The 23,864-nt window shown below is 42.1% G+C and overlaps 1 protein-coding gene across 1 annotated transcript in view; it reads right to left on the minus strand.

The window, feature by feature from the left end:
- Positions 1–23,864, minus strand: part of TYW1B (tRNA-yW synthesizing protein 1 homolog B) — a 183,889-nt gene that overhangs the window by 122,792 nt on the left and 37,233 nt on the right. Inside the window, 1 exon segment of the mRNA XM_056556476.1 lies at positions 17,267–17,390. Coding sequence (XP_056412451.1) covers positions 17,267–17,390 — 124 coding nt within the window.

The raw sequence follows: 23,864 nt of genomic DNA on the forward strand, positions 1-23,864 counted from the left end.
ACAGCGATCTCATGCCCTCTCCTGACCTGTAGCACTATATTACCGCAGCTTCAGCGCTGATCAAAGCGGGGACATAAACTTCTATAGCCCAGACGCAGGGGAGCGCACTCCTGGGCTATAGAAGTCCGTATTCTTGTTCAGATCAGCGCTCGGTGATATAGTGCTGCCGGGAGGACACAGAGATAAACTGGACAGATGTAGGGGAGAGTGCAGGGGGACAAATACAGGGGACAAATGAGGGAGATTACAGTTTTTTGGACTGAGGCAGGGGAGAATACTGTCAGGTCACGCTCTCCCCTGCCATGGGAGAAGAATGAATGTGAGAGTGTGCGCAGGGGCTGCTCTAATTGGCTGAAGCAGCTATTGCATATTCAAAGCTGCTCAGCCAACCACGTAGGAGGGGAGGGGGTAAATGAATATTTATCAGATGGGGCGGGCAGAGGCCGTGCACGGGGCGGGCATCTGAACTGAAGGCTGTGTGGGGTATTGTGGGAATGTGTTACGGCCCCCAGTATAACGGAGGTGGATGGGGGGGTCGCAAGTCACCAGAAACCTGAACTGCTGACCTTCCTGTCTGACAAAAGAATCAGTGAAAACATACTTTCCATGCCTGTCCATTTTTTCTCCACGAGACATCTCCTTTAAGGGTACATTCACATGTACAGGATCTGCTGCATATTTTGTGCAGCTGATTTTGCAACCCATTAGCTTCAATAGATAGCAAAATCAGCTGCAGAAAAAATATACAGCAGATCCTGTACATGTGAATGTACCCTAAGGGCTCATTCAGGGGTGGATCCCCAGCATATTTTACGTTGCAGACCCACCGACAATGGACCCTACAGTGCTGCCTCTATCTGTGCCTGCTCATAACGGCAATCCTCCACTATACTCGCACACATCATGGCTGCTCCTGCTCTCTGAGCTAGGCAGAGAGCAGCTGCTATGTGTGAGCGCATGCACATCAAAGCGTGTCTGCTCGTAGTGGAGGATTGCCGTTATGTGCAGGCACAGATGGAGGCAGCACTGTAGGGTCCATTGTTGGCGGATCCGCAGCGTAAAATATGCTGGGGATCCATCCGTGTAAATGATCCCTAAGGACGCAAGGCGTATGTGTACGCATAGTGCCTGCTCCCACTGTGTTGTATAAATCATTAGCTAGAACCCTCGGCTAGGCTGATGTCCAACATTAACACTTTAGATGCCACTATCAAAATTGATGGTAGTGTCCAAAAGCTTTATAGCCTTAAGGACTCAGCGTTTTTCCGTTTTTTGCACTTTTGTTTTTTCCTCACTTTTTAAAAATCATAACTAAAAATTTTGCACCTAAAAATCCATATGACGGCTTATTTTTTGTGCCACCAATTCTACTTTGTAATGACATCAGGTAATTTTACCCCAGAATCTACGGCAAAAAAAAATAAAATAAAAAAATTGTGCAACAAGAATGTACGAAGATTTAAAAATTTTTTTTTTTAATTAAACATGTTCTCCACAGTGTGTGTGTATATAATATTTATATATATATATATATATATATATATATATATATATATATATATATATATATATATATATATATGTATATAGCACAGAAAAAGGTAGAGCAGCACGTCCCACAATGATATGATAGCGGTGCAAGCAGCGAGTGGAGCCCCGGTCAAGGCAATTCAGACATGTAGGAAGGATGCCGCAGCACACGGAAGGTTCAAAAGTGTAAACAGTGGTTTATTCCATGATAATACAAGTTAGCAACGTTTCTGCTGCCAATGCAGCCTTTGTCAAGTGTTGCTAACTTGTATTATCATATGAGAGAGACAGAGAGAGAGAGAGACAGAGAGAGAGAGAGACAGAGAGAGAGAGAGACAGAGAGAGACAGACAGACAGAGACAGAGAGAGAGAGAGAGAGACAGACAGACAGACAGACAGACAGAGAGAGAGAGAGAGACAGACAGACAGACAGAGAGAGAGAGAGAGACAGACAGACAGACAGACAGACAGAGAGAGAGACAGAGAGACAGAGAGACAGAGAGACAGAGAGACAGAGAGACAGAGAGACAGAGAGACAGAGAGACAGAGAGACAGAGAGAGAGACAGAGAGACAGAGAGACAGAGAGACAGAGAGACAGAGAGACAGACACACGTTTTAAAATTGCCCCCCCTAAATATGAATGCTGGAGACGCCACTGCATGGATGGAAGGATGGGGAATGTGTGTGTGAGGAGACTATGGATGGGTTGGGGGGGGGGGGGGGGGGGGGTGAGGAGACTGTGGATGGATGGGTTGGGGGGAGGGGGGGGAAGGAGAATGAATGAGGGGGGGGTGAGGGGACTGTTAATGGATGGGGAAGAGGAGACTGTGGATGGATGGGTTGGGGAGAGCACAGCGGCATCATTAATTCTGGGGGCACAGTGGCATCATTAATTCTGGGGGCACAGCGGCATCATTAATTCTGGGGGCACAGCAGCATCACTAATTCTGGGGGCAAATCGACATCATTAATTTTGTGGGCACATTGACATTAATTTTGTGCGGTACAGTGGCATCCTTAAATCTGGGGGCATAGTGGCAATTATGGGGGCACAGTGGCATAATTATGGGGGCACAGTGGCATAATTCTGGGGCACATTGGCATCAATTATTTGGGGCACAGTGGTACAATTAGTCGGTACAGGGCACAGTGTTTGTCGAAAATGTATTTGGGGGCATAGCGTGTGGCAGTAATATTGCATGGGAATAGTGTATGGGAGTAATATACCAGGGGCCCCATGCGTGGCAGTATTACATTCAGGGGTACAGTGTGTGGCATTAATTTATTCAGGGGTACAGTGTGTGGCAGTAATTTATTCAGGGGTACAGTGTGTGGCAGCAATTTATTCAGGGGTACAGTGTGTGGCAGTATTATATTCAGGAGTACAGTGTGTGGAAGTATTCAGGAGTACAGTGTGGAAGTATTCAGGGGTACAGTGTGGAAGTATTCAGGGGTACAGTGTGTGGCAGTATTATATTCAGGTCATACATCCTCCACACTTCAGTTGCTCGTTTGGCACTGAGGCCACTATTTGTGAACAGGCCTTAGCGTTCAGCTCTGACCTTCACCGGATGTCAGACCTGGATAAGCGGACCCTCACTAAAAATAGTTGAGTACCCCTGTGCTATGGGAACGTGCTCAAGTTAAAGGGGTTATCCATGATTAGAAAAACCGTGCTGGAAAAAAACAAACAACAAATTGCACCAGAACCTGCCCAAAATGTGCAGTTCCATTGAAGTGAATGGAGTCAAGGGTGGTGCTGTTTTTGGAGGAAATTAGCTCTGTTTTTCAATTATTGGATAACACCTTTAATTGGTTAATCCAGACCTTCTATACAGTATGTGTTTATAGCACATATTCAAATGCACTCAACATTCCAATTTCTATTTAGTTTGAAAACAATATTTTTCCACTGCAACAATGAGAACTATTTTGTCATGTCCATTGCATGAAATCTGTTTTATTTTCAGGTGGTACTGCAAAACACACCAAGGAGGTGTACACTGTAAATGAGAATATCATTACTAAAGTTGTGCAAGTTAAAAATGATACAATTAAAAAAAGAAAAGTTCAGGAAAAGTAAAGTGACTCAGAGGAAAAGACCTGGTGGCACTTTGTAGGAGCTTTATTATTTACCATAATTGATGAATAGCATGTCATGCTAATTTAAATATGCCGTAGATCTAATAAAAGCTGGCTGTGCAGAAAACGCCAACATCTGGATGTAAGACTTAAGTTACAGCGGTCTTTTCCAGAAAGATATGCCTTCTGCTATTTTATACTGCGCTGACATTTACACATCTCCTTAAAAGGTTATTTCCATAAAAAGGCTTTAAGGTAGGATACGATGAAGATAATTTAACAAATGCTTACAGAATCAGTCTGTCCGCCTCAATACAGTCATTCTGCTCTAATGAATCCCATGTCAAATAAGTTATTTTAATTATGATAAAACATATGAAGTGTGAACTCCGCAGTGATCATAACATGAACAGGATTGGATCACTTCTGTTCTTTCCCATGAAAAAGGAGGTCATCTTTGTTAGACGGAAAGAGCTGTTTCCTTCCTTAATACATATACATTGCTATCCTAGTGTGGACTGAAAACCAGCCCAAATGAACCAGACATTTCCCCTTGATAGAGTAAGGGGTCTAATCGATGTTTTGCCATCACAGTACCTCCTGGATGGTCATAGAAAAATAAAAAAAATAAATCCCCATAATAAAGTCAAACTTGTGGAGAGGTCTGGAAGAAAAAGAAAAAAAAATATATTATATACCATATATATATATATATATATATATATATATATATATATATATATATATATATATATATATATATATATGTATATGAAGAAAAATAAAGAAAAATAATTTATTATTATTTTTATATTATATATATGAAAATCATCCAATGATCTAGACTGATCTGATCAGCTGCTCAACAGCTCCAAGGGTATGATATTAATAATAAAAATAAACCTATACTGTACATACACACATTTCATCAACACTAGAAGATTATGTCATGTTGACCCAGACAGGTTACAAGAGATACCAGTCCCTGAATTACAACTAGTGGCCATTTCGTTTCTTTCAACCAAATCTTTTTAGTTGGATTTGATATTCAGTCAGTCGTAAAGCAGATAATTGGAAAAGTGTCTGTACAGTGACATTATAGATGGCACAAAGCACATTAGAGACATTCCCCAGACTTCATTAGACTTCTTCCATCCTTTCCTTAATTAATAAGAACATAGGAAAGCGGGTGTTTGTGCTGTGGATTACGTAAATAGCTCGCATTAAGAAAACAAAGGTAAACATTGTTTATTTTAAATAATCTACCACCGTCCACTACACACAGATATAATGTTCAACTACAAGTTTGTTTTTTTTTAAACTATAAATCAAGCAAGCAATGTGTTAAAGCTTGTAATGCCCCACCAAAATAAAGTTGGTCTCATTGCTAAACCTGTATTTTTTTTTTAAACAAATACCTGCTTATTTTTTTTACTTTCAATGTTTTTTTTTATTATTTTCAAAGAAATAAGAAGTGCTGATGACAAACAATTAACAGGACAGTCGCAGCTGTCATTAGGGTAAAAGAATCTAATCATCTCATGTCTCATTACCTTTGAGGTTATAAAGCAAATAAAACATAACCAAGAAAATAACCGTGTGAAGGTTGAAGAACAGTATGCCAGAGTGAGCCCAGCTTCCTCTACGGTATCGGATCCTAGGGATTTGCCATTACCACTAATCCAAGACTCTATCCCAGAACTTGATCTGACTACATTCAGGGAGATTTAGCAAGCTCCGTAGTTTTTTTGCGTAAAAAATTTGCACGTGCTTTTCCATACATGCTGATGCTAGATTTTTTGTTTGCACCTGCAGTGTGACATACAGATGGGGAAGGTCACCACAAGAATTAAAATCAGTTTACAGCCCCCCTCGACATGTTTCGCCGTTGGACACGGCTTTGTCAAGAGGTTGTAGGGCTATGAGAAGAGAGACACTCTGAATTTTTAATCTTTCAATTGGTGTGGATTATTATAAATCAATAAAGTTATATGTTTTTAATATATGGGAAAATAGGGAATTAGTGGATCACTGCGGTGATCTTGTGGTGAATTATCTGGATTAACCCTCCATGTATTGGTCTTCTATGAATCATTAGATTTTTTGTTTATTCCAAAGCACATTTCTGAAATCTGCTCACATAGTAATTTTTTTTTTTTTAACTTTGCAGTGGTCATGTATTTATCAAATGCGATAGTTGCCATTTATGAAGAAAAAAAGTTGCATCTCCATTTAAAAAATTTGCATATGTATTCCAGGTCCAACCTGGCTTACAGAAAGTGCATACATCTGCAGAAAAGGAAATTAACACCCACTTTAAAGGGGTTCTCCGGTGCTTACACATCTTTTCCCCTATCCAAAGGATAGGGCATAAGATGCCTGATCGCGGGAGTCCACCGCTGGGGACCCCCAGGATCATGCACGCGGCACCCCATTTGTAATCCGTCCCCGGAGCATGTTCGCTCCGGGACTGATTATAGGCGACCACCGGGCCGGCGGCGTGCGACGTCACGCTCCGCCCCTCACTGCAAGCCTATGGGAGGTGGCGTGACAGCTATCACGCCCCCTCCCATAGGTGACGTCACCAGCCCGGTGGTCACCTGTAATCCGTCCCGGAGCGAACACGCTTCGGGGACGGATTACAAACGGGGTGCCGCGTGCATGATCCCGGGGGTCCCCAGTGGCAGGACTCCCGTGATCAGGCATCTCATGCCCTATCCTTTGGATAGGGGAAAAGATGTGTAAGCACCGGAGAACCCCTTTAACAACTTTTCTTGTTTTACATCATGAAATAAAGCTACTACATTAATGTTAATTATAGAAAATTTTTTATTATATAACTAATAACTTAATTTCAAGGTTGAAAATACACACTGCACACCTTGTTAATTTTAGGACATGTACATGTTGGCGTACCCACTAAAGTGTAACATTTATTTTGTGTTAAAATAGAATAAGGCACAATATAATTGTGTAAGAATTTTTACAGACTACGTAAATAACCCATATGTGCCGCAAAAATTTTTCCTTAAAAAAAAAAAAAAAAATCCATAGTAATGCAGTTTCATGCACCTTTTGGGGTGGGTAATTTACCGAGCTTTTTTTTGTGGCTTCACTATTGTTTATGTGCCTGTTGGTGCTGCGCTGTCTTCCTTCCTGAACTAAACTCCGGCCTCCGCGCAGCAATGCAAGACTCCGCCCACCAACGTACTAAAAAATTCGGGCTCAAAATAAAACAAAAAAGCCTCCAGAGTACGGATATTAATAGTGTGGCATAGTATGTTGATGGGTTTTTTCAGGATAGTTGGGGTGCAGCTATTTAGTGCCAGGCAGGCCAGTAAGGGTATCACCCGATGCTGTACGCCACCAATCCCCCCCCCCCCCCGTCACTCTCTAGCAACGCTACTGGTAATAAAGGATAAAGTACTTCGGCTATTAACCTAAGAGAAAACTTTCTGCTTTAAAAAATGCTTTTGCAAGCAGGTTTCCCGGGTTTTGCTTACATCAATTTTTTGCTATCAAGTAAAAAAAATAAAAGATAAAAAATTGTCTAATAAAAGCCATACGTTTGAATAGAATGATTAATCTCCTTTGTTGGTATAGGGGTATATCATGTCAAACATCTGTATGATGACAATGGATTATTGACATCTGAAACCTGTCAACCTAAATATAATTTAGCTAGTATTTTATAAAAATCCTTACTAGATGAGTACCCGGCACTGCCCGTTTTTTTCTACCTTATCCTTGTGGGGGAGGAAAAGCAACAAAGGAGGAAGCTGTTGTCCTCATATCCTGTTCTTAAATCCTGACCCCATATCCCCTCCTCATATCCCGACCGCTAATACCCTCCTCATATCCCGTCCCCACATCCCATCCTCAGGTGGGGCTGAGTTGTGGTAAAGATATTGTAATTAAATTAAAAAGGGTGTGGCTTAAAGGGCAGGCGTGTCTTTGCAGGATGGGGTATGGCATGTGGGGTGGGCATGGCTTGCCAGTGACTGATTCATTCACCAGGAGATGCGGAGCTTGTGGAGTAAGGCAACAGAAGTCCTATATATACTTGCAGGGTACTTGAAACAAAAACCCCATCCTTAATATATGGGGGTAGGTTAGGGGGTTAATTTAAATGATTATATATTTAAATTGCCATATAAGTAACATATGACCAAGTATTTGCAAAATATCTCCAGCCGTACAGAAGTTATGCTGGAACATACATTTCCCATAGATTTGCAATGGACAAAAACCCCAACCCTCATAAATTAGGGTAGGTTAGGGTTAAAGGGGTATTCTGGGCAAAAACCATCTTCTTATTCCCTATCCAAAGCATAAGGGATAAGATCTCCCTGCAGCACCCGCATTCTATGCCTCACCCCCGCCATTCATACCTAATGCCCCATCCATTCATGTCTATGGGAGGGGGCATGATGGCCATCACACCCCCTCCCATAGATCCGATAGACATGAATGAAGGGGGAGTGACGCCACGTCCCTAGTCCCGGAAACCCGGAGGTTTCCGAAACTGGAGACGCAGCCCTGTATAGAATGCGGGTGCTGCAGGGAGATCGCGGTGGGTCCCAGCACCTGGCCCCCCGCATTCAGTAATCTTAACCCCTATGTTTTGATAAGGGGATAAGCTGGGTTTTTTTCCGGAATACCCCTTTAAATTAACTATCCTATATTTTTAGTGGACATATAAGTAACATGTGACCTAGTATTATCGAAATATCTCCACTTTGGAAGAGGTTATAAGTCACCCCTATCCTGCTGTAATTTTAAGTCTCTGATTCACGCTATCCTTAACACTGATTAATCTTATTATTTTGGTATTAAAGGGGTACTCCAGTGGAAAACTAATTTTTTTTATTAACTGGTGCCAGAAAGTTAAACAGATTTGTAAAATCTTAATCCTTCCAGTACTTATTAGCTGTATACTAAAGAGGAAGTTCTTTCCTTTTTTTTTTTTATTTATTTTTTGTCTGACCACAGTGCTCTCTGCTGACCCCTCTGTCCATGTCAGGAAGTGTCCAGAGTAGGAGCCAATCCCATAGCAAACCTATCCTGCTCTGGACAGTTCCGGACCTGGTCAGACAGAAAATAAATTAAAGAAGAAAAATAACTTCCTGTGGAACATACAGCAGCTTATACGTACTGGTAGGATTAAGATTTTTAAATAGAATTTACAAATTTGTTTAATTTTTTTCTGCCACCAGTTGATAAAAAAATAAAAAATAAATTCCACTGGAGTACCCCTTAAACACTTTCCATTGTAAGATACTTCCTTCCCCCCCCCACATTAGGCAGGCAGAATAGTTTCCCCCACAGACATACAGCCTCCAGCCATACAGTATGGCTGGAGGCTGTATGCCTGTGTACTGCCCCACTTCAGTGTTCCGACGACCACTCCTCGGGTCCAGCCATAGCAGGACCGGAGGTTCACTGGTCGGAACACTTAAGCTGACGCGCCGCTGGTAAACACTTACCAACTGCCAGCGTGCATCCTTCTTGCTGCTCCTCCGTGCTCCGTTGCCATGGGTGCACGCATGGGACGTGAGTGACGTCCCTGCATGCGCTAGTTCCCTGGCGGTCCCCGCGTTTTTAAAGTGAACGCGGGGCCGCAGGGTTCTTAACAGAGGCGTCCCTGTGTTCCGAAAGCATCTTTCGGAACACAGGTATGTGCCGAGACAAAAACACCCGGCAGGCCTCCCGCGCCGAACACCCGAGACTGACTCATCGAACCCCTGGGGTTCGATCAAACCCAGGTTAAGAGCCACTGACCTAAAGTGTTAACACGATTACTGAATGTCATTTTGAATACTTTGAGGGGTGCAGTTTTTATAATGGGGTCATTTGTGGCGTATTTCTAATAGGGGTGTGAATCGCCAAGAATTTGGCGATTCGATTCGAATCGCGATACCAGTGTGGCGATTCGATATATCCCGATATATCGCGATATATTGCGATACCGTCTAGGTGACGATACATCGCGTTATATCCCGATACATCGCCCACCTGGGAGCATTCATAGATCCCAATAGACGCCGCTGTCAGCTTTGACAGCGGCGATCTAGTACTCCGGTGCTCACTTTTCTCATGTTATCCCGCCCGGGCTGCAAAATAAAAGAAAACGCACTTTATCTTACCTGCCAACGAGCCCCCGGAGCTCCGGTACAGGTGTTTGGTCCCCGGGCTGTATTCTTCTTACTTCCTGTTAGCCCGGCACGTCACATGGAGCTTCAGCCTATCACTGGCCGCAGCGATGTCCCGCCTCTGCTGGTGATAGGCTGAAGCTCCATGTGACGTGCCGGGCTAACAGGAAGTAAGAAGAATACAGCCCGGGGACCGAACGCCTGTACCGGAGCTCCGGGGGCTCGTTGGCAGGTAAGAGAAAGTGCGTTTTATTTTATTTTGCAGCCCGGGCGGGATAACATGAGAAAAGTGTGCACCGGAGTACTAGCCGCATGCTGGCTATTAGCTATTGAAATCAGCCGGGGGTCACATAGTACGGAGCGGGCACGAGTCGGAGCCCGCTCCATACACCCAGAGCGACGCCGTGTCAGATCCGTCCTGCCCGGCTCCACAAATGTGGAGCTTTTATCTCCTGATGCCCAGGACATGACATGCTGTTCCGGGCATCAGGAGATAAAAATTCCACATCCCTAAAAGAATCGATTCAAAAATATTTTGAATCGATTCAGTATCGGCAAATGAAAAAAAAAAAAAAATCGCAATTATCGCGAGAATCGATTTTTTCTTACATCCCTAATTTCTAATATGAAGGCCCTTCAAATTCACTTCAAAACTGAACTGGTTCACTGAAAATTTTGTGAAAAATTAGAAAATTGCTGCTGAACTTTGAAGCCCTCTGATGTCTTCCAAAAGTAAAAACATGTCAACTTTATGATGCAAACAAAGTGGACATATTGTATATGTGAATCAATATATAATTTTTAATATCTATTTTCCTTACAAGCGCAGAGTTTCAAAGTTAGAAAAATGCAAAATGTTCAATTTTTCAATTTTTCACTAAGAAATTATACAGGTATCGACGAAAATTTACCACTAACGAAGTAGAATAGGTCACAAAAAAATCTCGGAATCAGAATGAAAAGTAAAAGCTGCTGAAGACTACAGAGGAAATTCTTTTCTTTTTGGAACACAGAACTCTGCTGAATCACGAGCACAGTGCTCTCTGCTGACATCTCTGTCCATTTTAAGAACTGTCCAGAGTAGGAGAAAATCCCCATAGAAAACATGCTGCTCTGGACAGTTCCTAAAATGGACAGAGATCACTGTGCTCGTGATGTCAGCAGAGAGCACTATGCTCCAAAAAGAAAATAATTTCCTCTGTAGTATTCAACAGCTAACAAGTACTGGAAGGATTAAGATTTTTTCATATAAGTAATTTACAAATTTGTTTAACTTTCTGGCACCAGTTGATAAAAAAATAAACATTTTCCACCGGAGTACCCCTTTAAATAGTGTTATGTGCATGTACACACAAAAATTGTGTGTGAACAAAATCCCTAAGGTTTGTGCAACAGACATGACCTTTGTTTTATGGTGCAGTTATTTGGACAAGCCTCAAACTTGTATTATTGATCAATGAGAAAGCAATGAGCTTCCAGCGGTATTGTCAGCAACATAATGACAGCCGTCTGACTCCCAACTTCCAGATCAGCAGTAAATCAGATAAAACCCCAGAAGAGGATTAGCAATGTATTATTTTGGTCACATACTTTATCACCTGTACTACAAACACAAACAATATGGTAAAATATGCACAGTCCATTCAAGAGACAATGGAAGGACACTGCTAATGTTAAAGCTGTCTAGAGAAAAGAGGAGGAAAAAAAAAAAAAAAAAAAACTTTAAACTAAAAGTTTTTTAAATTAAGGGGAGACCAGCAGGTACTCCCACATGAAGCTAAAATCCTTTAATGCCATAAAAAAAAAACTAAGATTATCGGCTTGTCAGTGTGGAGAACTTTCAGAAAGCAAAAAAAAAAAAAAAAAAAAGATGATCGCATAACTTTACTAGCATTTGGTTTAACAGGATATATCTATCCGCTCTAAAAACTATTATTACTATTATTATTATTATTACTATTATTACTATTATTATTACTATTATTATTACTATTATTATTACTATTACTATTACTATTACTATTACTATTATTATTATTAGGTCACAGCATTTTAGAGTACTAACCTAGAAACTAAGCTAAAAGTTAGTACTCGATCCACTTGGAAACGTTAAAGCCCCCAAGAACCACTTTATATGCCAAACTTGGTAGTGTCTCAATGTCCTTGTCTTGTGGTATCTTTAGGCTAAAGGGTAAGCTACAGGTCTGCAAACCATGTAAATTAAGTGATAGAACAAGTTCATTTGTCATGCTCTGTGGATAGAATGTTGGAGTACCAATAACACAACTGCCGCAGATTCATATAGCATTGGGAAGCATGGATCAACATTACCCTTCCTGAGCTTCTGCAAACTCCCACTTCCCCGATTTCAGCATTTCTTGGATCACACTGTCCAATTCTTACATAGAAAGAATCCAATCACCTATGTCCTGAACTAATCTTGGTATAATACTTGTAAGATATCCATTATGTTTACCTGTTTATAACTGCATGTACCGTATATACTCGAGTATAAGCAGAGTTTTTCAGCACGATTTTTCGTGCTGAAAACGCCCCCCTTGGCTTATACTCGAGTGAACTCTCCACCTGTCAATCCCTTCTCAGTGGTCTTCAACCTGCGGACCTCCGGATGTTGCAAAACCTGCTGTCGGCTGTCCGGGCATGCTTGGAGTTGTAGTTTTGAAACCTCTGGAGGTCCGCAGGTAGAAGACCACTGCGGCCTTAGTCATCATCCAGACCCCCCCCCCCCCCCCCCCCCCCCCCCTTTAGTTTTCTACTCACCTCCCCTCGGTGGGAAGGAAGGTTGAGCTGGTCCGGGCCATCTATGCTTCAGGGACCGTCCGGTGGGGAGAGTTAGTCGTTCCGGGCTTTACATTTTCACTGGGGGGGGGGGGGGCCTCTTCCCAGAGCCTGCCCCGGACTAGTTGTAGTAGTTTTGAAACATCTGGTGGTCTGCAGGTTGAAGACCACTGATGAATGGATTGACAGGCGGTGATGATGAAGGGGGGGGGGGGGGGGGGATGTATTTCCCACCCTAGGCTTATAGTCGAGTCAATAACTTTTCCTGGGTTTTTGGGGTGAAATTAGGGGCCTCTGCTTTTATTCGGGTCGGCTTATACTCGAGTATATACGGTAAGTTAGGAGTCCATTTCTTCAAGTGAAAAGATTATGGACTATAATGGGACTTGTAGACTTTTTTTTTTTTTTTTTTTTTTTTACCAATTTTAAGCTTGTATTACCAGGTTTAACAATTTATATTCAAACATCCTTGAACAAAATGCTACAATATTGTATTTCAAAAGCAGCATTTAGACCTAGTGCAGACACAGTGCACAGGGACACATTACTGTACACGTCCTATAAGAAAATTAAGTGCATTACAATTCCCTTCCATAATGGAGCAGCTGCTTTGCTTGAAAGTGATTGATGTAAAATCATTTACATCATACAAGCAGGTGTTTTCACTGAGAGAAAAAAAAGTTACGGTAGTAGACAAGGATTAAATCTAAAGGGGAAAAATGAAATGATGATCATAATGAGATCATAACAAAAGCAAAGGACGCTGGTATTCTGGATTTTATAGTTACTGCGGAGTACAATGTAAACTCCCAAATCACATTGTTGAACCAGGAAAACATTTGCATAATTTATAGGGCAAGTAGTCTGTATATACATTCATTTATCTGTCACTTGCAAAGAAGCCTCAGCCAAAAGGTAAAAGAGCAGCACAATAAAGCACATCACTACCATCAGCTAAACTAGACAAATAGCAGCTAGAATGGGATTTTCTAGAAAATACATAACTATTATGTCCAACACCTTCACAGAAAGGCCCACGATAAACTATGTACTTTAAAATGAACACTTGTGTCCGGTATTTGGTGCTTTGCAGATATTTGCAGTTCTAAATGGATTTTCTATTTAACAATCTTTTTCTGTATGCCAAATTTAGCTAGTATTAACTCTTATGCTACCAGAAATAATTTTTATTAGATAGACTCTAGGCAGTTTTAGAGGACAAACCACTGGACAACAGAAGAAAAAAAAAAGAAGGACAAAACACTGGGTGAGAAGTATAGAAAATAAGACAACAAAAGAGTAATCTGCAAAGATTACTGGGACCGTAGAAAAAACACACCTACTTAACTGCCTCTCTAGTGCTTTTGGTCTTCCGCTGCATGCTTTTGAGATGGAAACCCATGCAAGACATGACCACCCAGCCGATCACTGGCCACAATGGTTTACCATCCTGGCCAATGATTGGCTTGGCTGACAGGTTCTTCTCTGAGCTCTCTAGCATAGATAGGTTGTCAGCACTCCGTAGGAGGTGCATATGGAGGTAGATACATGTATAAAAGTTGAGGTCACAGTACTCAAGTTCTGGGACATTGTACTTCAGAGACGCGAGCTCTGAAAAAAGTGTCACAGACGACAAGAGCAGAGGATTCGACGTGAAGGAAACATGGGTAGGCAAGTTTTTCTTTCCTGAGGTCCCAGGACTAGAAATTATTTTCATTAATTAATTAATTTATTTTATTTATTTTATTTTATTTATTTTAAAAAATAATTTTTTTATTTTTATTAATTTTTTTTTTTAACACTGTGCTGTTTTAATAGGGGTTTCCATAGCTCTTCTTTTCACTTCTAGGAGGAAACATCTTAGAATAGCCTCTTGCGTTATCTTTCTGATCCCAGCTACCTCTAGATAGACTGCAACCAAGCTAGACGGCATTTGTAGGCCCAGTTAGAGAGATTTATCAGACATTTGTGATAATGCCATGGATGTCCAAGAAGGGAATACAACTTTAATACACAAAGAGTACCAAATTCCACTTCTTACAGCAGTTAGCAATAAAATGTCATTATTGTTAATGGTCTCTTTTAACTCCGTAAATCAAACATAAGAGATACTACTTTATTAGAAGTGAACTTCAGTCTCTATCCCAACCAGAATACGCACATAATTTCATGCATCATAAAAATGGGTCTTAAATATCTACCATGATTTATTAGAACACAGTATTTTAGTAAAGGAAGGGGGAGCAGTGGGAACATCTATACCAAAAAGCTTGTTTTATACTATTTAACAATGACTGCAATTTATCTTCCTTTACAAAACAAAAAGAGGAAAGCTGCATTGGTATATAATGTGGAAAGAGATCATGTTAGATCCTGAACACATGAAAAGATAAAAAAAAGTTTCAAATCTCAACATTTTATTTATGACAGTGCTGAAAGGCAAAGCGTTTTGGAATTATGACCTGTCTGTTACAGTCTATAGTCACTGGGACAAAAAGTTATGTCATTTGAAGCATCAAACAGGGGAATGGCTGCAGTTACATGGAAAGCTCTGTTACAGAAGACATTTTCTTACTGGTCTTGTTCATCTTGGCAATTATTCATTGTTAGATGGTTACAAAATACAAAAAGTACCACACAGATAGTACATTTTCTCCCACTAAACTACTGTCATTTCACAATGGAACTACTGCTGACTGTGCTCAGTGCTCACACATGCTGTATCATACCGTATTTTCCAGCATATAAGACTACTTTTTAACCCAGGAAAATATGTTCTCAAAAGTCAGGGGTCATCTTATATGCCAGGTGTCTTCTCATAGGATGGGTGCTGCAGTCGGCCGGGATGTCAGGTGTATGGATAAAGAGTGGGGCGCCCGGGGTGTGGATAGAGAGAGAGAGACTCTCTAAGATGAACAAGACCAGTAAGAAAACATGTCTTCTTTAACAGAGCATTCCATGTAATTGCAGCCATTCCCTTTGGTGCTCCAAATGACAAACTTTTTGTCCTGGTTACCGTTCTGCGGCCACGCGTTAACTTTAAAAATGCTGGGGCTGCCGGGAGGTAGCGCACACAGGAAAGTCACTGACATCCCATGCGTGCGCCCATAGAAACAGAGCCGAGCAGCTAGGAGGAGGACACTCGCATGGTAAGTTACCAATGGCACATCATCTTCGGTGCTCCGACCACCGCTCCTCCAGTCCTGGGACCTACTACTCCGGTCCCTTTAGGCCACAGCATGACCCCTGACCGGAGGAGCGGTGGTTGGAGCACTGAAGTGGGGTAGTACACAGACATACAGCCTCCAGCCACACACTGTATATCGCTGAATGCTGTATGTCTGCAGGGGCTATTGCCTACCAAATGTGGGGGTGACTATTCTGCCAACCTAATTTGGGGGGGGGGGAACTATGCTGCAATCCTAATGTGTGTGTGATCTGTGCTGCCAACCTAATGTGGGTGTGGGGGGGGGGGGGGGAGAGCTATGTTGACAACCTAATGTGGGGGGGGGGGGCCTATGCTGACAACCTAGTGTGGGGGAACAATGCAGCGTACTTAAAAAGGGGTACTCCACTGCCCAGCGTTCGGAACATTTTGTTCCGGACTCTGGGTGCAGGCTTCGGGGGTTGTGACGTCACAGCCACGCCCCTTGTGACATCACACCACGCCCCCTCAATGCAAGTCTATGGGAGGCGCCGTGTTGACCACCGCACAATACTTTGATAAGGCCCCTCCCAAGACAAGACTCTGGATCCGCCCCTGGAGAGAGAGAGCGGCGCTGTGCCCTTTCACCCGTCCGGCCCTCCCTTGTATGTATCTCCTATTACCGTACCTCTCTCTTCCTCTCAGATCTCGCTCCTGAGGACTGCAGTGATGCGGCGCCAGCACGCATGTACAAGATCTGAGGGGGCGCAGGCGTAAATATGCAAGATCTGAGAGGTGGCGCAGGTGTGCATGTGCGAAACCTGACAGGCGGCACTGGTGCGCATTTGCAAGATCACAGAAAAGGAGGTACGGTAAAAGGAAACAAGGGCGGGTCATACGGGTGAAAGAGGCATGTACCACTCTGATAGTCTTGGAGACAGGGAGAGCTGGGCAGGCAGGGAGAGCTGACAATACTAGCAGACTATGTATACAACAATCAGCCAATCACTGGTAAGGTACCGTACATGGCGTAGACTTATACAGCGAGTATGTCCCAAACAAATATTTTTAACTGTAAAAGATGGGGGTCGTCTTATACGCCAGAAAATATGGTATTTTCCTACCCAATGAAGTCAAACGGTAGCAAAATCTAATACAAGGAAAATATGGCACATGTGACCCTACCCTAAAGACACAATCATTATCCACACAGAACAATAGAATTGTTTAATCACATTTAGTAAAAAGAAATAAACGTAAGTTTTTCTAGTTAAAATTCTATTTGGCTGTGTATTTCATTATATATGATGTACCCATGTAACCCTTTACTCCTACAGTGCTTGTAAAATCTGGCATTACTATATACTGTTTGTACTTTTGATAAGAATGTGTTTAAATAAAATAAAAAATAAAGTATTTTTGGCGTTTCATTTTATAACATTTCTTTTACCAAAGTATGTCCTAAAGTGTGTAACCTCAGAATAGCGGTCTCCACAGGAGCAGCTACCACTGTTTAGTAAATGGCCTAGTGCCGGTGTCCGTGAATGCTTCCCATACCTTGCTTAGTCAGGGCCTCCTGAAGAGCAGGTGTAATCATTTCTCTTGGCTCCTCATTTGCTTGCTTGTCAGAATTCTGCACAGATTTCCCTGTTCCCACCTCTCCACTGATATCCAGGTCTCTCTGAGGAAATAAAAATAAGCTCATTGTTACTTCAAGAGCAGCTTGGGCAATGTCACCAAAGAAAATCTCATCTGGCATGAATGTGAGCAATGATCCAAAATCAGTCAACTTGGAAACATCAAAGACTAACGTAAAAAAAAAAAAAAAAAAAAAGGGGGGGGGAGCACTGCGGAGAGCTCACAAAGGTGGGTGTGGAATGACAGATTGCGGGGTGCCCAGTGGCGGGACACCCGCGATCAGACATCTTATCCCCTATTCTTTGGATAGGGGATAAGGTGTCTTAGGGCCGGAGTACCCCTTTAAACTGTGAAAAGGGCATCAGGGTCTGAAGAAGCCAGGATGAAGTAAGAGTAGGTCACAGGTAACCGATATGAACACTACATTTATGTAGAAGAATGGGGTTCAATAACTTTACCCATTAAGAGGATACACCTAATAGATGCAGTGCATACAATTCCCTTATGTAAAAGATCGGATTATATAACAAGTGATCAAGTGTATATTACTTTACAGAAGCCTGCAACTTCTTATATATGATGTAAATAAAGCACTTTTGCTATTCACATTTGTTTAAAAAAAATAAAAAATAAAAATAAAATAAAAAGTGTATATTTTTAGTGACTAAATGCTGTCGAGGACAAGCAGGGCTCCGGGCACCGAGGACAAGCAGGGCTCCGGGCACCGAGGACAAGCAGGGCTTACAAAGAGCCCTGCTTGTCCCACTCACACTACCTGCATTTTGTCCCAGCCGAGATACACAGGCAATAGCTGAAGGGACAAATATACATATAAAGTTATTATATTATAGATCTAAATAAGATTTTTTTCCCCCTCCAACTGAAATATTCCTCTATATACAACCCAAGGTGAAGAGATGTGAGAAATAAGCTCTGTCCACATTGATATCATTGCTTTAGCTTTTAATGGAGTTATCACAGCTATATGAAATATGTTTGAATGGATAGCAATGAACCTAGAGTATATCAGGTTTCCAGTATTTTTAATGCCAGAAACCACACTGCAAATTTCTCTATTCTTGTCCCATTCAGATATATAGCATTATCACATAAAACAAAGTGCTCTGCATACATGTCAATCCCGAAAACACTGCCTACATCTGGTTCATTGCTGCCCATTTATTAACCTTGCTCCCCATGATGCACACATTGTTGAGGTACTGTCAATGTATGTCTAATGTATAGACTTTTGTTAGCATCACCACCATAAATCACTGATAAGGCAGACGTTACACATCTGATCATTTATAGTTATGAATGAATATTGATGGAAAGTCTGAGATCATGACATAAGTCAATAAACACACATTGCAATCCATCTCATGTGTCAGTATTGGTAGCTACAAACAAGTTGGTGGATGTAGCAGAAACTGCTGGTATTACTATGTGAAGACTATGGTGAAGTTCCGGGGCTAGAAATTGAAGTGCTGTTGGGGTGTTGTAGCCACGAAGCAGCACCCAGCTGCAAATTGAACACATTTATATACACGCTAGGATGTGCCAACCATAGAGCTATGCAAGGGTTTTTATTTTCTTTTTTCATTTTATTGTGCAGTGGGATGGCCTGTTTGTTTCTATTGGTGCCATTTTAGTGTAGAGTTGATTTTTTTAATTGCTATTTATTCCATGTTTCCTGGGATATAGAGGGACAAAAATAAATAAAACATTTTTTTTAATATATATTGTGCAGAATAACTTTCATAATTCAGGAATTTCCACACACAAATTATGTAAATTTTTAAGGGAGTTTGGAGGAGGGCGATTACAGAAGAGAAAAGAAAAAGTACAGCAAAGAACACAATGTATAACAATTATATATCCGCATCCCATAGAGCTGTGAGGGGAGGAGTCTGGGAGCTAGCAGGAGAAATCTGATCCTGGATTTCAGCTGGCCCAGCACAGACTGGTGATCACATGAGCGTCACAGTGCTGGCGTAAAACGGATGGCACTGTAGGAATAACTAGCGATGATGAGTGTTTAGGAGATGGACAAAAACTAAAAAAAAAACAAACCTGGAGTGCTTCTTTAAATAGTTATGCCTATACTAAAGCAGAGCTTTACTTGAAAAATAACTTTGTAAGAAGTGTGTCCAAAATCACTATCGGGGACATTTATCATCTTTGCTTTGATAAGAGTTCTGTAGGCATTGGTAACGCGCTCCGCTCCCTGGCTGCAGTGATCAGAGAATCACTGTAATTTCATATTTCCCACCGGGTCACGTGACACGGGACCCAGCGGGCAATTCGAAATTACACTAAACTCCGCTGCGCTGTGGTAAGGTGCCCGGGCTGACATAACTGCAGCCACCCGGGACTCCCGCAGCCGGGCCGGGAGATGTGCAGGAGCCATCCCTGCCATCTCTTGGCGTGTACCGCAGTGCTGAGGGATGGCAGGGATGGAACCTACACATCACCCTGCCCGGCTATGAGAGTCCCGGGCGGCTGCAGAGTTATGTCAGGCCGGGCTCCTTACCAGGCGCTGCAGAGATAATAGTTGACGGAGCCTGGGCGGCTGAAGTGAAGCTCCGCTAGATGTTAAAAAGGAGCCCGAGATGGCATCAGTCTGCAGCCGCCCAAGCTCCTCCTATCCTGCGGCGCCGTGGTAAGGAGCCCGGGCGGCTGAAGACTGATGCCAGCCCCGGCTCCTTTTAACATCTAGTGCCTACTGTAAGATCAAATTTCCCAAAGGGCCCCGGCCAATCACGGGACCCAGTGGGAAATATGAAATTACAGTAGGGGAAATAGAAACTCTGCAGCGCCGAGGTATGTTTAAAGGAGCCCGGGCTGGCATCACTCTGCATCAGTTCCTCTGATTCTATCCCCACTACCCTAATATAATGATGGGGATGGGTACACTGCATTACATCACACCCCCCCTTGTCTTCCACCTGCCCGCGCCGCACATTGTCCGCCCGCTACAATACTACAACTCCCAGCATGCCCTCACTGTATGGGCATGCTGGGAGTTGTAGTTTTGCAGACAGATGGGAGATGTGCGGCGCAGGCAGGAGGGAGACAAGGGGGGGGGGGTGTTATGTAATGCAGTGTACCCATCCCCATCATTATATTAGGGTAGTGGGGATAGAATCATATTAGGGTAGCAGGGTTAGAATCAGACAGAGCCGGGCTGCTTCAGAGCGATGCCAGCCCGGGCTCCTTTGTACAGTTGCAATATATTTGCTCTCAAAAGCCATTTTGTAAGCCAACTCCGAGCTGGCTTACATTTAAGCAGTTTTTGAGGGCTTGCGACTTTTTGTCCCTGACCACTGCAAAGTAAAAAATTGAATTTTCTTTCGTACACTCTTTTGTAGCTTTTTGCTTACAACCAAAAGTCGCACAAAAAATTGCTTAAGTGCTATTGCGATTTTGTGCAACTTTTGTAAGCAAAAAAAGAGCTCTAAATCCCTTGATAAATGTCCCCCTATATGCATATGTATTGACTGTTTATGGTAGAGATTTACCAAGTTGTCTTATGGTAAGATTATTACTTTTATTTTCCTGGAGCTTCTGTAGGAAATTAAGGAGATCGCTGGGCAATACAGTGGCATCAGGGTTATTGCATGCTTTCCTGTATAGAGGTTTTCAGGTTGCTTTGAACGTCTTGACTGTGGGTAAGAGCCAGGTATATCAGGATAGCAGGTTTTAGTGTATGGGGGGGAAAAAAGGAGAAATCTTGGCAATTGCTGTGTGAGGTTTGTATGTCAGGCAAGGGCATAAGCAGAGATCTTGAGAGGCTCAAAGATTACGTGAGGGGTTGTTTCAAGAGATCAGGTCAGAGGTGTATGGCAGGGAAAGGTTCTGGATGGCCTTCTATGTTGTGGTTTCCAGTTTAAACTGAATTTGTTGGGCAACAGGTAGCCAGCAAAGGGATTGGCAGAAAAGGAGCAAAGAAGGAGTAAGGGGAGAGGTGGATAAGTCAGGATGTTGGGGATTGATTGGAGGGAGGTAAGAGTTTAATGGAAGGCCACAGAGGTCGAAGTGGTCCAAGGGGGGGGGGGGGGGGGGGAATGATGAGGGTATGTACCAGTAGCTTAGAGGAATCAATGTTGAGAAAGGACCAGATTCAATGTAGATTTTTGAGAGGGGGCAGATGTCTGGACATGTGAGAGGAAGGTGGCAAGAGTCTGGATGTGTGGTTTCAAGGACAGAGCAGCATTAAATATGACCGCAAGAGAGTGTGGACTTGATGGATTTGGGAGAGATTGGAACCAATAACTGGAGCAAGGTAATGTTTTGTTTTCTCCATGTTGAGTTTTGGAAATATGATAGGAGAGATCTAGATGATTCCCCAGAATCCTGGTGGCATCTGGACCAGAGAGGTAGATTTGAGAGTCTTCAGCATAGAGGTGGTATTTGATTGGATGATCTGTTCCAGGTCAAAAGTATAAATGGGTCCCAGTACTAGGTGAGGAAATGGCGTGTGAGCCTCTAAATGTACAATTGGCAAGGTATGAGGAATTTGTAGCAGGAGGGAGTGGTCCACTGTGTCAAATGCAGAGGAAAGGTCAAGGAGCATGGAGAATTGGCGTGCAGCTTTGATGGTGAGCAGAAGGCTTTCTTTGATGCCCATAGCGACCGACCAGACCTCAGCTTTCATTTCTCACACTGCTCTTATAATATTAAAAAGCTGAGCTCTGGTTGCTATAGGCAACAAAAGAATCTTACTATAGAAGACCGCTTGATAAGTCTCCCCCGATGTGTTTTATTATACCATAGAAAAAGTTCCAGAATCATCTCCTTGGCCAATGCAGATTAGGGATTATCTACAGAATTTTATTCCATTGTAACTTTCTGTGTAGGAGTTAGTAATCATTTTCATAGGATTCCCTACATGAAAATCCTATTTCTATCAGGCAAATTCTCATAGAACTATCACAGACACAGACTTCTGTTTTAGCACATTTGCTTGTTGTGCATTTTCTATTTGTAAGATATATTGCTTTTAAAAGAATCTGTCATCAGTCTCACTTGCACTAAACTGTTGGTACAGGATTGTAGCGAGGATGACACTTATTAAAATAATACTTACCACTGACTGATGCGTGGCTACATTCCCTAGGTCCATGACTACTGGGCGTGCACAGCTTCATGACAGAGGTTTATGAATATTAGTCAGGTGGAGTGAGGAAGAAGCAGCTGTGACAACAGCATGCTCTTCCAGGCTTGTGAACACCACACGCGCACCAAGCCAGGTATGTGCATAAACTGAATAAGAAGGATAATGGAGGAACAGAGCCACAGATCAGAAAGTGGCAAGTATTTTAATCAGTCACCTGCACTACAAGCCTGTACCAGAAGGTTCCTGTGGGTGACACTGAAGTTTTTATCCTGATGCTCTGAGGTCCTTGGTCTACTTTTTCAATTTTATAAGAATCTTACACACAGCTGACCGAGAACCATTAAAAGCTTTTGCCAGATTCTATGTTAGAATTCTATCTTGAAGGACATGTTCACACAGCTAAAAATGTGAATAATGTCCGGTAAAAAATATGGGCGAACAGTCTGCACATATAGATGCGGAAGTACTAGGACCGTTCAGAAGTGTTCTGTCTCCATAGATGGCAACGCATTTCTAAAGGCAATATGCAAAACCAGAACAGGTTCAATGTTTCTGCGGACACAGAAAACAAGAAATTTTGCTGTGTGCACAGAATATTCCCATGCAATACTGCTCAGAAATTCTGCAGTGTGAACATAGCCTTTAAATACTTTCCATTGATAGAACTGACATCTCTTATTGGGCCATGTTTTCTTCTAACCCCACATTTCGGTAAGGTATTTAAGCACTTTCGCTTTAAAGTAGACGAAGTTGTATTTTTAAACTTGTCCAGTTTGTTTTAAATAACTATCAGAAAAAGTTTTCTTTTTTACTTTATCTGTCAACATTAGCCATTATACAACACATTACCAATAATTTGTTTAAGATTTGTTTCATGAAGCCAGAATGTTCCACTATTAAAACATTGTTTTTGTCTATACAGGTCATTGATAGAACATAAAACAAACCGAAAAAACAAAAGAACATTCTCTCAGTGTGGAGACTCCATTATTTGTACCAGAGGTTGTAACTGCACATTTTCTCCACTTTCACATTTTAGGATGGCAACATTGTCTTACCCCAGAGACACATCCTATAAATACTGAAGTTCTAACTCTAATATATAGTCTGCGGAACTGGCAGTAGCCATAAGCTTACGGTTCTTTTGATATACAAGTTAAATTAGACCACGTATCAGTGACAAAAATTATGTCCGTTCCTCTTGTGTGCAGCCAGTTGCCTATATATCTGAGTTATTACACATATTAGAAAGAGGCTTGGGAGTATTACAGCACACACATGGTTTTTATTTCAGCAAAAGACATCTATGGGATAGCCAAGAGAAAATATTAGGAAGTGTTTTACTATAAATCCACAATAATACCAATACTGGTTTACTAAGGCAAATATGTTTGGGTC

Source organism: Hyla sarda, chromosome 2 (genome assembly GCF_029499605.1).
Source record: "Hyla sarda isolate aHylSar1 chromosome 2, aHylSar1.hap1, whole genome shotgun sequence".
NCBI lineage: Eukaryota > Metazoa > Chordata > Amphibia > Anura > Hylidae > Hyla > Hyla sarda.